The sequence below is a fragment of the Monodelphis domestica genome, chromosome 7 (genome assembly GCF_027887165.1).
Source record: "Monodelphis domestica isolate mMonDom1 chromosome 7, mMonDom1.pri, whole genome shotgun sequence".
NCBI lineage: Eukaryota > Metazoa > Chordata > Mammalia > Didelphimorphia > Didelphidae > Monodelphis > Monodelphis domestica.
Window position 1 is genome coordinate 46,045,782 of NC_077233.1, and position 15,542 is coordinate 46,061,323.

Sequence of the window (15,542 nt, forward strand, 5' to 3'; positions counted from 1 at the left end):
CTCACAAAAGTCATGTTCAATTGCACACTTTGTGGGAAGAGCACTATCTACGAGTTTTACAGGATGGAAAGCTCAAAGTTTGCAAGAATTTCTTTTTTTTTAATCCATGTGTGGTCTCAATGATCTCTGCTGAGAGGATACAGACTAGCATGCAATCTAAAAGTAAAAATGCCCTTTCAGAGATGAAAAGAGAATGATTGTTTTTAGATTACCAAAGGTTTACCTTCCCAATTATGATTTGTTTGGCCCTTTGATATTTAGCCTAATGTAATGGAAGGAGCTCTTGATGTAGCATCAGACGTCCTCGGTTCAAGTCCCAGTTCTAAGGCAGGTGAGAGAGATACAGGTTGGAATCTCACCTCTAACATTTTATTAGCCTTTTGAACATTAACCCCTCTGATTCTCAAGTTGTCTTATCTGTAAAATGAGGATAATAATACTTATAGTAAGTACCTCAAAGGGTTGTTTTGAGGATTAAATGCGGTAACAGGACAAGTGCTTTGCAAACTTTAAAATCCTATATAAATGCCAGATTTTTTGTAATTATTTTTATGATTTGTAATTTTGTTATTATTTTGTAATTATCATTCACTTATCTTTGTGATAAGTCACCTCTACACCTCAGTTTTTTTCTTCTGTAAAATGAGGAGATTAGATTGGGGCTCTCTAAGGTTCAATTTACCTCTGCATCTTACAACAGTTCCCATTAAATGATAGAAGAATAATGGGCAAGCCAACATGAAATAATGGAGTTTATCTATATATACATACATATAATATAGAAAAATAAATAAAGCTAGCAGTTACATTACACTTGAAGATTTGCAAAGTGCTTCATAGAGATTATCTCATTTGATCCTCATACCTATAATTGGGTACCGATTAATATAATGATGAACCCTGTGAAGTGATCTCATTCATTCATTCATTTTTATTTTCACTATTCAGAGTTATAATGATGTAAAATATGGTCATTGGGTCCAGTCCAATGAAAATTTGCAAAGAGAATTCAAATAATGAAGCCACTGAAGGGGGATTCATTATTGCTACTAATCAGGACATGTGCGTGTGCATGAGTGTGTGTGTGAAGGGAAAGAGATATTTAGATAGATATAGATATTTAGATAAACATATATGAGAGAAACTGATTATAAGTCTTTCTTATGGTAGAAGATAGAAATAGAGAAATAGACAATAGATATAAAGATATAGATGGGTAGAGATAGAAATAGATGGATGAATAGATAGACAGACAGATAGATAGAAAGATAGATAGATAGATAGATAGATAGATAGATAGATAGATAGATAGATGCAAACAGATTAACTTGATAACTGCCGAAGAGCTTAATGCTTAGAACTTACCTTCTCTTCCAGCTAAAAGCCGGGCAATTGCCATTCCTGTGGACTTGGACAGCCAGGTTAACAACCTGTTCCTGAAGTCACACAACATTGTGCAGAAAACTGCCATGAACTGGCGGCTGTCAGCAAGAAACGCTGCTCGCAGGGACTCTGTCCTCGCCGCTTCCCGTGATTACAGGAACATCATTGAAAGATTGCAGGTGATGGTCTGGTGTTGGTATGGTCTCCCATATGCACTCTTTGGGTTTGATCAAGAGCATGGGATCACTCCAAAAGAAAATAAAGGCATTTTAAGTTGTGGGCTTTGGAGATAAACTTCCATATTGGGAGAGGAGTAGGAAATCATTTAGGAAAAGGAGACCTAAACCTCAGAAAATCAGACTGCCAGTGTCCTTCGAGGGTAACAGTTGCTTTATCAGTTCTTAACTGGGAGTCACAGTGGTCCATGGATAGATTTCAGGGGGTTTCCATGAACCTGGATGGGAAAAATTGCATCTTTATTTTCACTAACCTCTGATTAAAATTTAGCATTTCCTTCCATTATGAATGTAGGGCACAAACATTATTGAGAGGCAGTTCATAGACTTTGCCAGGCTTCTAGAGAGGTCCATGAGCACTGAGGGTAGAAGGCATTGGGGTTTTGTTTTTGTCACCCTGGGAAGGCTGCCTCATTCCCTCAGCAGTTCCTAACAGATACCTAATGAAGGTGTTTAGCTTTGAGAACCAACAGATGCCCCCAATGATTCCCTGACTCCCAGAAGATGTTAATTTGAGGCAGCTAAGTAGTGCAGTAGTTAAGAGCACCAGACCTTCTAGAGGACCTGGATTCAAATCTGGCCTCAGAAGATGGGCTACTAAGCTGGAGTCGGTATAATCGGGGTTCGTTCAAGGGTTCTCCTGGATCCACAGAGGTCCTGAAGAATTCTGGACGGAAGGCACCGGCTTCTGCCAAATATCATTAGACATCACAAATATTGGATATTTGTGTAGTCACTGAATTGGCATTTTGTATCCGCTTAATTAGTTTTGTTTGTTCAAATGTAATAGTAACCCAATTTTTCATGCCAGTTATATAAAGTTTAATAGTTTGTAAAGTCTCTTACCTGCATGTTCTTATTTGAGCTTCACAGCAACTCTAGGAGTGTAGATATTGCAGACTTTTCTACTCATTTTATAGTTGAGGAAATGGACTCGGAGAGATGAAGTGACTTGCTAATAGCCACACATTTTTCCTTGAGTCATTTTCCAACTTGTCTAACTCTTTGTGACCCCGTATAGCATTTTCATGGGAGAGATGCTGGAGTGGTTTGCCATTTCCTTCTTTAGCTCATTTTTCAGATAAGGAAACTGAGACAAACTGGGTTAAATGACTTGCCCAGGGTCACATAGCTAATACATTTCTGAGGCCAGATTTGAACTCAGGAAGATGAATGCTGGTGCCGTGGTGCTCTAGCCACTACACCTATCTTAGACCAACAGTATATTTGACCCCAGGTGCTCTTGCTTTCCAAGAGCTGCAGCCTATATCCGCCATGCCTCACAACCTCTGTAAAACTCTTTATAGCTACCTAAAAAGATAAGCTATGACTCTGGTTTAAATAAATATCACTCTGTGTGTATGTTTTCCTTAGCAATGAATATCTAGGAGTTCTCCTGTCTTAAAAAGACTGAGCCTAGAGTCTGTTCTCTGTTTCAGTACAGTCTGTCCTCGTCTTAGACATCCTGGCTTTAGGTTGGTCCTCAGTCGCCATCCTGGAAAAGAGGCATGCACACTGGCGGAAGGAGCACATCCCTTCATCTGTTCTCTGCTGTTTGCTTTTCACATCTTTTTTGCGGTGTTTGACTTAGCTGCCCTTTCACAGTTTTCTCTGTTTTCCTTTTCTACAGCAGTGTGTTTTGTATTTGAAGACCATCATGCTATCAGGGTACATCTATTTAGCATGTTGATACGGCATGTTCATTCGTTTGTGTTTTCATGTAACCGTAACATGGAATGCATTGTTGGCTTAAAAGACTTCATTTCCTTAGAAGGATGGGTGGTGGGAAGTTTGCATTTCAAAGACTAGCACTTCCCATGAGGATGGAGGGTGGGGAAGAAGCATCATGTTAGAAGTGGAATCCATGAGTTGATGGGACAGATTCATAGTATGCCAAACTACTTATGGAAGGACTCAACTTTTCTGGCTGCTAAAACTTAGTCTTCATCCTTTGCTATTAATACGACTTGCTGTTCCCTTCCAGGATATAGTTTCTGCATTAGAAGACCGTTTACGGCCCCTTGTCCAGGCAGAGTTGTCTGTGCTCGTGGATGTTCTCCATCGACCAGAACTGCTTTTCCCAGAGAACACAGACGCCCGAAGAAAATGTGAAAGCGGAGGCTTTATCTGCAAGTAAGTTGCTCATGTCTTCCTCCAGAGTGGTATGAGCTCTACTTTCCCGTGAGACCAGTCAGAAACTGGGGGGAACTGCTGGATGAAGTTCCTAATTCAAGAGCCCTGGAGACTCATCACTGGGGGGGAACTGCTGGGTGAAGTACCCAATTCAAGAGCCCTGGAGACTCATCATTGAAGGGAGATGTATATCCCTTGCCTTGAACACATTGATTGTCTTTAACTATAGTCACCTTCCTAAAATGAGATTGGGAGAACTGAATGGCTTAAGGAAAACCCTATTGCTTGCAACCATTTTGGGAAATTTGCTCCTAATTTTAGTGATAAAGTTTTTCCCCCCTTAATTATTATACCCCATTTTTCTCTCATTATTTTATAGTATCTGTTTATCACAGACATAAGTTGTAAGAGAACTGTAGGAATGTAAGCACTAATATAGAGATTTTTGTGCTCACTAAATGCTTCTCCTCCTACCCATTCCCACCTCTTTTATAGGAGCATGATATTTTGGATGAGAGACAAGTATATGTTCTCCACAATTAATCAAGCAACAAACATTTATTTTATACATAAATACATATTTATATTAATTACATATCTATAAAGTAAAATATAAAATAAAATAAATACAAAAATAAATAAAATAACATCTATGTTAATTACATATATATATATATACACTAAAATGTAAATATAAAATATATTTTTCACATGCCATTTGTGTGCCAAGCCCTGTGCTGGACTCTTGGAGTTTTTCTTTTACTGGAATTGTGATTTGAGTGAATTTCAGAAATGACTAGTAGTATCAAGATTACAAAGGGTTATTGGTGAAGAACTTCCTTCATCATTTACAGATTGGCTACTGGTCTGCAAATTATAGTCTTAGACATTCAAACCTTAAATGACATACAGCTAGTAGGTATAGGAGGTCAGATCTGAACCCAGGTCTTCCTAACTCCAAGCCAAACCTGTATCCACCACCCCACACTTCCTCTCACACACTGGGCTCTGTGGATACAAAGACAAAAATGGAAGAAGCTCTGCCTCCTAGATCTTGCATTCCAGCAGCAAATACACCGAGCATCTTCATGTGATTCTTTACTCTGCCTGTTTTAATTTAATTCAAGTAGCATTCTGAAATATGTGGGTAGTCATGCTGCCTAAGTCAATCTTGTTTAAATGGGTTTTAGGGGATTGATTTTCCTGCTTATAAAACACAAAAGACCGAGCACACAGCAGGCACATAATAAATACTTGATGGAGAATCTGATCCTTCAACAGCAGGTATACTGGAGCTTTAGCTATTGCTTCTCCCCATCCACCAGCAGGTGTCACTTTTGAGATGTAGATGGGATGGTGGGCCAGCCAGTCAGGACTCCTGGGTGCAGGACATTTGGTCCAGGCTCTCCGGCACTTGGACCAGTTATCCTGAGATGCTGAAAAGATGTTGTGCTTGAAAGATGGCGGCAGAGAACCAAAGTGTTCCTTTTCTTCTGCTTTTCAGGTTAATAAAACATACCAAACAGCTGCTAGAAGAAAATGAAGAAAAACTTTGTATCAAAGTGTTACAAACCCTCAGGGAAATGATGACCAAAGATAGAGGCTATGGAGAAAAGGTACTTGGCATTTATTTTCTTTCAGCAGCATTTCACCATTACAGTGAGGGAACCTGGAAAGGGGAGGAGAGGAAGGGAAGAAATTCTGTTTGAACACAGATTGCAAGTACTGACTGTTTAAAAAGAAATAAGCAAAACTTTCCTCTAAAATTTTATTGAGGAAATTGACTTTTCAGAGTCTCTAGTTTTGGTTTCGAACTCAACCACCAGCTTAGCTTGCCAACATGCTTTCCAGAATATGATTTTGTCTCGTTTGAGCCTTTAATAAGCCAATTACAATCAGATCTCTCTTCTTATAGGCTGCTCACCTCATGATATCATGCTCTTTTCAAAGAAAATAATTACCAACATTTTGCATGTCTTGCTTTTAGCTTATATTTAAACCCCAAATTAAAAATTGTGTGTATGTATATGTGTGTGTGTGTGTATGTGTGTGTAGAGGGAGACAGAGTGAAGTGTGTATGTGTACATAAGGATATGTGTATTCAGGCATGTTAGGTTCCAGATAGACAAACCACATTTCTTTTTGATGACTCGTTACAAGTGTCTTCTGATTACCAAAAAGTCTCTCATTTTAAAATCAGAAGCCTTCCTGCCCATTTAGCCTGACTTTGAAGACCACTCTGAATCCTTAACATCTAATAAATACTCAGTGTGCTGGGAGCTGTTCACCTCCTGTCCCATCTCTACAGAAAACAAAACCAAATCAGCCCTGTATCCTTCTCCTTGTGTCTCTTCATGTGATTCTTTTCTCTGCCCCCCCCAAGCAAAAAATAAAAATCACAGATAGAACTCAAACCCCATTAATGCTTTTCCGTGGCTTCCTTGTGAATTATGGTTCTCATTCATTGGTTCATTTGTTTTGGCTACATTTCGGCAGATTTAATAGCAATCATTACACTAAGATTTAATAATTTTTTTATTTTTAATAATAATAATAGTTTAATAACAATTTAACAATAATTTAATAGCAATCATTATACCAAGATTACTGACTTAACCAAAATATACTAAAACTCAGAGGTATATTTCAAAATAAATATAATCAGATTCAATGGAATTTTTAACTACTTTGTTTTTTTAAGCTGGAATGTCTATTGTTAGTCAAAGGGAGGACTTGAATCAGCAGAAAAGTAGAGTGACCTTCAGCAATATTAGCTAAGTCAAAGGAAGACATGTCACTTTTTTCTTTTATAACGTTGCAAAGTTTATGAATTCCTGAGCCAAAACAAGATTTAAAAATGTTTTACAAAGTGGGCAACAAGGTGGCTCAGTGGATGGAGAGCCTGACCAGGAGACAGGAGGTCCTGGGTTCAGATCTGGCCTCAGATACTTCCTAGAAGGGAGACCCTAGACAAGTCACTCACCCCCATTGCATAGCCCTTACTGGTCTTCTGCCTTACCACGAATATATAGTATTGATTCTAAGACAGAAGGTAAGGATTCAAAAAATAAAAAAATAAAACATTTTGCATGAAATGGTAAAAAATAATATAAAGAAAGTATGGCAAGATAAAATTTGTATCATGGAAAGGAATTCATTGGGGGCAGCTTTTAAACACTCACAGTCCTACAGGAACTTTCCTAAATCTCAATTGGAACACCTGTGAGAAATACCATAGAGCCAGCTCTTAATGCATTCATGTCTACACACAGATATGCCTTGACATAAGACAGGCCAGCGTAAGAAAATAATTAACATTAATTAGCAATTATACACCTTACGTGAAGATTCAAAAGTTTTTTAAAAAAATATATGCTTCTTTAGTGATTTAAAATCTGATATTATTACAGGATATTTTTGATATATTGATATATTACAGGAAACTCTTAAGAAATGGGTCTGTCTTTAAAAGTGAGGAACTAAGATATTTATGGGAATATTTACATACCTCTGTTAATAATGTGACAGCTCTTTAAAGTTTGACCTTTGGGGTCTGTTTTAGAATAAACGGTCATTTTCTATATTTCAATCAAACAATGAGCATTTATTAAATGCTTAATATATTCCAGGCATTGAGACCTGTACATTATCTATTTCTGTCAATAGACAAATTAGTCATATTACTAATTAGAGGCTGGATGGTTCAGTGGATAGAGGGCATCCTTTGGAATGAGAGGATCTGGGTCCAAAATTCTTGCTGGTCCTTACTACCCACGTGACCTCAAGAAAGTCTCTGCCCCTCTTAGGACCTCAGGTTCCTCGTCATTTGAAATGAGAGCACTGAAAAGGATGACTCCTGAGATCCTTTCTGGTCCTAGATCTTTGATGCTCTCTTCATTTAAAGCAAACTTCCTAATGGGAAGTACTTCAATGATGATCCTGCCATAACTAGAATGCGTGGTTTTAACAAGGGCTATTTTATCCCCACCATAACCCTGGGAGAGAGATGCTATTATTACTCCCATTTTATGTATGGGGAAACTGAGTCACAGAGAGGTTGGTGATTTCCTCTGGGTTACATAGCTGCTTATTATTGTCAGTTTTAATATCCAATAGGTATTATATTTTATAAAGTTTTATTAATAATAACTAAAGTAAAAGAATTATCCGAACTCAGCCCAGTTAAGAGTAAAAGAGAGCATGGGAGGAGTCACAGCAAACTTATATACCGTCATATAAATGGGAGGATGAAGGAAAAGGAGAAAGGATTCTAGGTAATACAGAAAGGAATTTTGGGTAATGTCATTTTAGGGGTTCAAGAATTTCTTTTTTTTTTAAACCCTTACCTTCCATCTTGGAGTCAATATTGTGTATTGGCTCCAAGGCAGAAGAGTGGTAAGGGCTAGGCAATGGGGGTCAAATGACTTGTCCAGGGTCACACAGCTGGAAAGTGTCTGAGGCCAGATTTGAACCTAGGACCTCCCATCTCTAGGCCTGGCTCTCAATCCACTGAACTACCCAGCTACCCCCAAGAATTTCTAACTATACATTATCTGTGTAAAGCAGGCAGTATTAGAATTTAACTTCCTGATTTCCCTCACTCTGCATTTTGCAAACTAATTTATTAATACAACTTTGTATTTATTAAAATACTTTTTATGGCCTTCCATATTTTCTGTCTCTCCATGTATATCAGTATTAATTCAAGTCTTTTGTGATCATGTAGAAGATGGCAACTTGCTGTCCTTTTCCACTATCCATTAATTACAAAGGATTACCATTCCTGTCCATCCAAAAATAGTTGTCAGGTATGATAGGCAATAAGAGCCTGCTCATTTAATGAGTGAAAAGGAGGAGGTGGGAAAGGCACAGACTACTAAAAAAAGAGAGGCTCTTAGCCCCCACATTGATTCCACTTATTGAATTCCAGAACCAAAAGGGATGATCTTATGAGATTAAAGATCATCTAGTACAATTTATGGACAGCCTAAAGGGAGTTATTGTACCAATCTGATTTTTCTTGGCTTCCGTAGAAGTAGAAATTACATTCTCTTTGATACTGGTGGGGTCACCATTGCTAAGACATCTTCTTTTTTATTGAAATTAAATCATCTCAAAGAAACAGATGAAAAGACCTCAGTGCTATAGAAGAAATTCTAAGAGGTAATGGCAGCCATCACCTCTAATACCAATAACAAACAGATAATAGCATTTCCTGTCTGTCATAAATGCAGCAAAGACATTTCAGCAGTTGGAAAAATCTACTTTTCTCATCAAATGTACTTTATTAAGGGAACAAAGCAAAAAACCTGGTCTGCTTTCCCTCCTCTCAAGTGACCTGTATTTATAGATTATGCTCCACCATACCCATGATCTAAATGATCTAAAATGACATCAGAAAGAAAATAATCTTTTGTAACTTAGCATCTCAAAGATGTCCATTTGGCACACATTTATTAAATACCCAGTACGCATTCGATGCTGTGCTGGGAGTTGGCAATACAAAGACAAAAACTGAGAATCTTCCCTGCCCTCAAGGAGCTTATATTCTACTAGGGACCATTTCTACCTTTGCAACCAATAGGGAATATTACAGCCTCAGGACAGCATCCCAAGAGACAACTTTATTGTTATCAGGTATGATCCTTTCCAACATAGCAAATATTGCAAAAATTACATTATACTAAAATTACTTAAATCGGTGCTAAAAATTACTTGAAAGGAAAATTGGAGTAAAAGGAGGATATATCTAACTATTATGGGATTTATGTAAAGTACACTTCTTCCCTTGAATTGTTTCAGCTAGTGTTTACAGAAAGCAACGAGGTCCCCATGTGCACAAATTATTAAACAGTGATGGCTAAATCTTCCCTCTTTTTTTCCCCAGCTGGGTAAGACATTTGTGTTTCTAGCTCCCAGGTCTCTGATATGAACTTAAAACTTTATTTCATGTGTCAAAAGTTAACATGGAGACTGTTGGCATAAAATCTTTTAAAATTTGAAATGAAGAACACTGCTGCCAGGTTTTTTTTTTTGGTTGTTGTTGTTTTTGCATTTATTCTTTAAATGGGATTGGTTCACTGGTATAGGAACTGATTAACAGAAGAAATCTTCTTCCTTCTTTTCTTTTTAATCTCCTTAACTCTTTATCAGTCTGAAGAGTATCATTTGATTTTAATTTGAGCGATTTTTTCCTCCTAAACTGAATTGTTAAGTTGGATTTGGAGTCTCTGCATCTGGGATGCATTCATCCTATTATTTTCCAGGTGACCCCATGAAAACTGAATTGTTTCCTGTAGAGATTCCATGCCTTTTGTCCACTGTGTGTCACTCTTCAATCCTGGTTAGAGTTGACTTGCTAAGATTTAAAGTGAGAGTTTCCTTTCCAAATTAATGTACATTTTCTGCCTTTCAACTCCCATTCTTTTCCACTGTCCTCTGAAAATGTGATGTTACTAATTGGGAAATTCTTCCTGGCCCACAGTTGTGTTCACATTTTAGCCAACTAGCAAGCCACAGGGTGGAGTTCTTAGAACTTGGTTGGGCGATCAATGTGGTTTGACACTCAGCATGTGAACAGAGCATGACTGCATCCTGTCTATTTTGTTCCCTGGCAGATGTCACCAAGTAAGGTGATGGCACTGAAAACTGGGTTGGGGCTTTTAGGACAATTACAACAATTTTACAACATTCTGTTTTAACCTATAACAGTCTCTAATAATGCCTAGAACTTGAACTGGCTTATACTATGTAGTCCTAATGTTGTTTTCCTTCCTCTCCCTTTCTTTTCTTTTTCAGCTGATTACCATTGATGAATCGGATAATACTGAGGTCCTCCTTTCTCTTTTAAATGTCCCATAGTGTTGTTTCCATGCTCTTTCTCAAGTTGCCCTGTGTCCTGTCCTGTAGTCTTTCACTGGCATTTAGCATTTTACTTTGTCAGCTCTGCCCATGGCAATGAGTCCTAGTATGTCATGTGTCTTCTTCATTGGTATTTCTCATGACTGGTTTGTGTGCCATCTGTAGGAAAATCATTTTTATCTCAGTGAGGAGAAAGCTTTGTGAAGGTGGGATATTGTTTTACTTGCTGCCCAGACATGAAGTGAAATTTCTTGGTGATACTGGCCATGCATTTATGGAAGAAAAAAAAATCTTCATTCTTCAGAACAGTATTGAAGTGAAATCACTTAATTTGTACCCGTAGCACTAAATCCAAAATTCTGTAAATAGACTTGAATGTGGTCTGAGGTTTCAAAGTGAAAATAATTATAATAATCATGGCTAATATTCAGCACTGTGCTAAGCACTTTATTATCTCATTTAAGCTTCACTTTTTCAATAAAAGATCATTAAATGAAAGAAAAGTGGTGGAACAATATTATATGGAAAAAGGCAATGGAGGAGTGGGCATTAACTGAAAATTACAGCTGCTTTGTCTCTGTCTCTGGATAGTGGAACACAAATCTCAGAGGGTGAGGATTAGAAGTGGAAAGTCTGTAGCTGAAACTTTGTCCATGGATTTGATAAATATATTTTCTCTCTGGCTCCCTTTCTTAGAAAACACATAGATATCTAGAGATTCTAAAGCACTGATGGAGCCTCTCCCAAATTCCTTAAAATTTGAATTCACGTACCTTGTCACGGCAGAGCAATATTGGAGGATAGATAATTTTGGTCAGAATTTTGAATACAGATTGGATTCATGATTCAGCTCTTAAAAATACCTTTTTGAATATTTGGGGAAATATTATCCTTCCACATCAATCAAATGGTACAAATGTAGGTTATTTATCTCAGAAGAAAAATCTTTTTGTGGTGTTTGAGAATTAATAGAGATTTGCAAGAAGTGGGATTGGAAAGACTAAAAGTAGATTTTTATCAGAATTCTTTTTCATTTTTATCCAGAAATATAGATAAAATCATAGAAAGTTAGCTGTCCCTTTTATGAGAAAATAACATATGATTTGAATTGGTATTTACTTTCTCCTCCTCCCTGCCTCCTCTCTTCAAGACAAATTGGGTTATTTTATTTACTGATGATTCTAATGCCCACTTCCTCAAAAATCAGAAATGATAAGAAATGACCAAGCCAGTTTAAGGAGAATGACACTTGGGATTAGAGACCAGTCTTAGGATACTAGCTAATATGAAGAAACCAAGGGTCCCATAGGGAAAGTAGTGGCAGAGTCCAGGTCTCCAGACTTCAAATCCAATTCTCTTTCTTCTGGACAGTACTCATAAATTTTCTTAATTTCTAATATTGTGCAAATTTGATCTAAGGGACCATATCTTCTGGATGTGGGGAGAGATGGAGAAGTCAGAGTGGGAAAGGAAGAGTAGGAGGTAGTGAAGTTATTGAGCTTATTCTTTTGAATATGTTGGTATGTATCTTTCTATTCATATCCTCCATTTTTGGGGAGTGAGGGTAGTAGTGGGGAATGGAGAATGGGGGGGTGGTTGGAGAAACACCAACAACCAAACCCAGACTGCTAATCTGAAATCATGGTGACCTTTGGTTCCATCTTTGTCCCAAGGATGTAAGCACCTTGGTGAGTTTAATTTATCTGTTGAAAGTTCACGCTATGTTTTGAATTGCAAATGAAGCCATAAAATGAGAACTTCCACCGGTCTTAGGCTGTAATGCCCTGCTGTGGACCAGACAAACCAGCTGAAGTGTGGGATCACCCGATATAGAACTTGGTCTCCCAACCGGGACTTTATTACTCCTTCATGGAACGATTCCATGATTGTAGCAGGTGTGTCTATAAATACACAGTAGGAAATGGAATACTGTCTGTTTATGAAAAGAGCATAATCTGGCAAGGCTTTGAATTCTTTGTAAATTCCCAGAGGAAGCAGTGGTGGTTCCCTTTTCATTGTTACCACTAGCAACTGTCAAAGCCTGGTAAGGCACAGAAAACAAGGCCCCACTTCTTCAGGCCTTTGCAATGTGTGTTGGCTGTGCATCAACATGTCTGGTTGGCATTGACCATCGTTGTCTAGTTTGAAGTGATCATGGTATCTATGGGTTTCTTCCTCCTCCTTTAGAGAGGCACGAGGGGGCCAAGAATAGAACGATTAGTTCACCTGACCTAACTTAGGTTTTGCTCTTCAGAAATTGAATAAATAAGTTCATTCATTCTGTCATGGGAAGGAATTAAGGACCCAAGCATGAATTGTAAAGAAATACACTAAATTCCTATTAAATAATAAAAGGAAAAGCAATAACAACAAACTCTGCAATGATAGTGAATATATTTTTTTCTGGCTGGAGACCAAAGCGATTCCCACTCAGTATTGTCTGAGTAAGGAGGACCATCCCTTTGTCTCAAGCTGTGATAGAAGAGATAGAGGGGTCGCAAATGACTTGGAAAATCATATACTATTCCAAGTGATTTGGGGTGCTTTTGCAACAACAAGGTGAATTGAGGACAGTGTAATAGATTTTCTACAACAAAAGTACACGTTGGAGGGCCCTTTCAACTGTGTTCTGGAATAAAGCTTCTTTTAAACCCAACCAAAATAGTCTCTCAAATAAAAGAAGGGATGGGTGTATCACCCCTCTTCTTACCTTCACCTTCAAAAGAAAAGAAGAGAAAGAGAAAATCACTGAACATTACTTTTCTTTGGAGCCTGTCATGTCAATAGAGAGGTGGGTAACTCATTTGAAGTGTTCTTCCGAGCTTCAGCTGAAAAGTTCATGCAGCTTTCTCTTTAGAAGGAAAATTCCTTGGCCTTTATGGCCTCAGCTAGAGCCATCACATTTTGGACTAGAATTAACCTCCTGTGACCCAGTGAAATGCTGGAAAATGGGGCAGAACTATGGCCCCTAAAGTCTGGCCAAAAGCATCATTAGGAAACTTGGGAAACAATAGGGAACAATTTTTTTAGTATTTGCTTTTTTGTGTTGTGCCATGTTTTTGTCACTAAGGACATTTGACTCAAAAATATTTCTTGGGGAGAAGATGGTGGAAGGTTTTTTGTTTTGTTTTAAAAGTTAACTCGTCTCAGGATTCCACACTTGAAGAAATCACTTACTACAGGGGTGATAGTTATCTTTACCCAATAGATGTGAAAGATATGACTTAAAAAAAAAAGAAAGAAAAGCACTTTGTCATCTGGAAAACAGAAAAGTAAGACTTTATTGCTAGTATGAATTGATGGTTTTGACTTCAGGTGAGAGTGAAGCAAAATGCTTTAACACAAGTCTGGTTTCCATGTATTGTTTCTTTGCTTGGAAACCAAGCAGAAGTATCTGTAGGGAGTAGATGAAGTTGTGTTACTAGCGTCTGTGTCATCACCGTATGCTCCATCAGTTTTGGACATAATGCAATTCAATTCAACAAGTAATTAATACATTTCTACTACAAGCCAGGGACTGTGCTTATTGGCAATGGGAATAAAAAGATGAAAATGATCAATTAGGTACTGACCTCAAGGAGCTTATATTCCAATGCAAAAGAACAACATATAAAGTGGTAAATAAACACAAAATTCATACAGAGTAATATCCACAGAGTAACATGAGTTCAAGTAGTAACACTCAGAAGAAATCAGGGTTGGCCTCTTGCAGGTGGTAGTACTTGACCCAAGCTTTGAAGAGAGTTTGGGATTCCAAGAAGCAAACATGAAAAAGAGGGTTGTTCCATAGCCACAGAATTACAGGATTATCTCATTTGAAGTTCCGTCCAGTGCCTATCCAATCCAATTTAATCCAGCAATAGCTGAATGAGAGTCTTCTCTATGTTACCCATTGGCAAGGGGCCATCCAACCTCAGAGGTAGCCCTCCATGTTTGGAGAATTCTAAATGTGGGGAAGATTTTCCTTCCAACAAAACAATATTTGCTTCTCTACAACTTCCCATTGTTGTTTCTAGTTCTCCCCCCTAGGACCAAGTAGAACAAGTCATTGGATCATAGAATCAATTGAAGTTGAAAGGGACCTTACATGGTATCAAGTCTCTTCTCTCCTTCCATGAGACAGCCTTCCATATCCTTGAAGGCAACAATCATGCCCCTCTGAATCTTCTCCCCTCTCAGCTAAATATCCCTAATTTTTTTCATCTTCTTTTCATATCGTATGAATTGAAGGAGGAATTCACAATTCCTGGCTATACTCCCGTGGATGATTTTTCCAGGTTGTCAATGTCTTTCCGAAACCATCATAAATCATCATTTACTCTTAATTAGCATGTTATCATCTTTCTGCCTCCCTAGCCTTAAACTAAGGTAATAGCTAAATAATCTCTTCATGTTGGACGAGAGAAATTAAATCCATCACCTTTCACAGTTCCTTCAGCCTGGGACACAGGCTGATTCTCCTCTCCTTGTTTTTGGTGCCAAGAGATTCTGAATTCTTAGTATCTTGTCTCTAGTCTGTGCTGCAGGAAAAGTCATGAGATTCAAGGTGAGATTTGTAAATCCCAGAAAAGGAAATGGGAGCCATCCAGAGTTGGGAGGAAGTGTGCTCAAGGAGGGTCAGGAGGAAAGAGAAAGAAGCATTAAACTCCTTCTCCTTCAGGGGGAGTTCTCAGGACATCCAACATAAGGCAGAGATGTCCTACTTTTTTTACATTGCAGCGGACTGTTCTCTTGGGCACTTGCCAACATTCAGGCAGGAGTTACATAAGAGCTGCCTTTTTTTTTCCTGGAATTTAGACTCACTGCTGATGTGTGACCTTCAGCAGTAATTGCCAATAAATGTAGTGGAGCTGTTTACTGTTAGATACTGGCTACCACAGAGAAGATGGAACTAAGAGAGGGTATAGGAGCAGTTGCCTAGTTGAGGTT

The 15,542-nt window shown here is 38.1% G+C and overlaps 1 protein-coding gene across 11 annotated transcripts in view; it reads left to right on the forward strand.

The window, feature by feature from the left end:
• Positions 1–15,542, forward strand: part of ITPR1 (inositol 1,4,5-trisphosphate receptor type 1) — a 410,117-nt gene that overhangs the window by 225,542 nt on the left and 169,033 nt on the right. For 7 of the 11 annotated variants that reach the window (XM_056804557.1, XM_056804556.1, XM_056804560.1 and 4 more), the window contains 4 exons: positions 1,378–1,562; positions 3,604–3,752; positions 5,257–5,368; positions 10,551–10,583. In XM_056804557.1, the coding sequence (XP_056660535.1) occupies positions 1,378–1,562; positions 3,604–3,752; positions 5,257–5,368; positions 10,551–10,583 (479 nt within the window). The remainder of the gene's footprint in view (positions 1–1,377; positions 1,563–3,603; positions 3,753–5,256; positions 5,369–10,550; positions 10,584–15,542) is intronic. The other 4 variants (XM_056804566.1, XM_056804562.1, XM_056804563.1 and 1 more) reach the window with 1 other exon arrangement.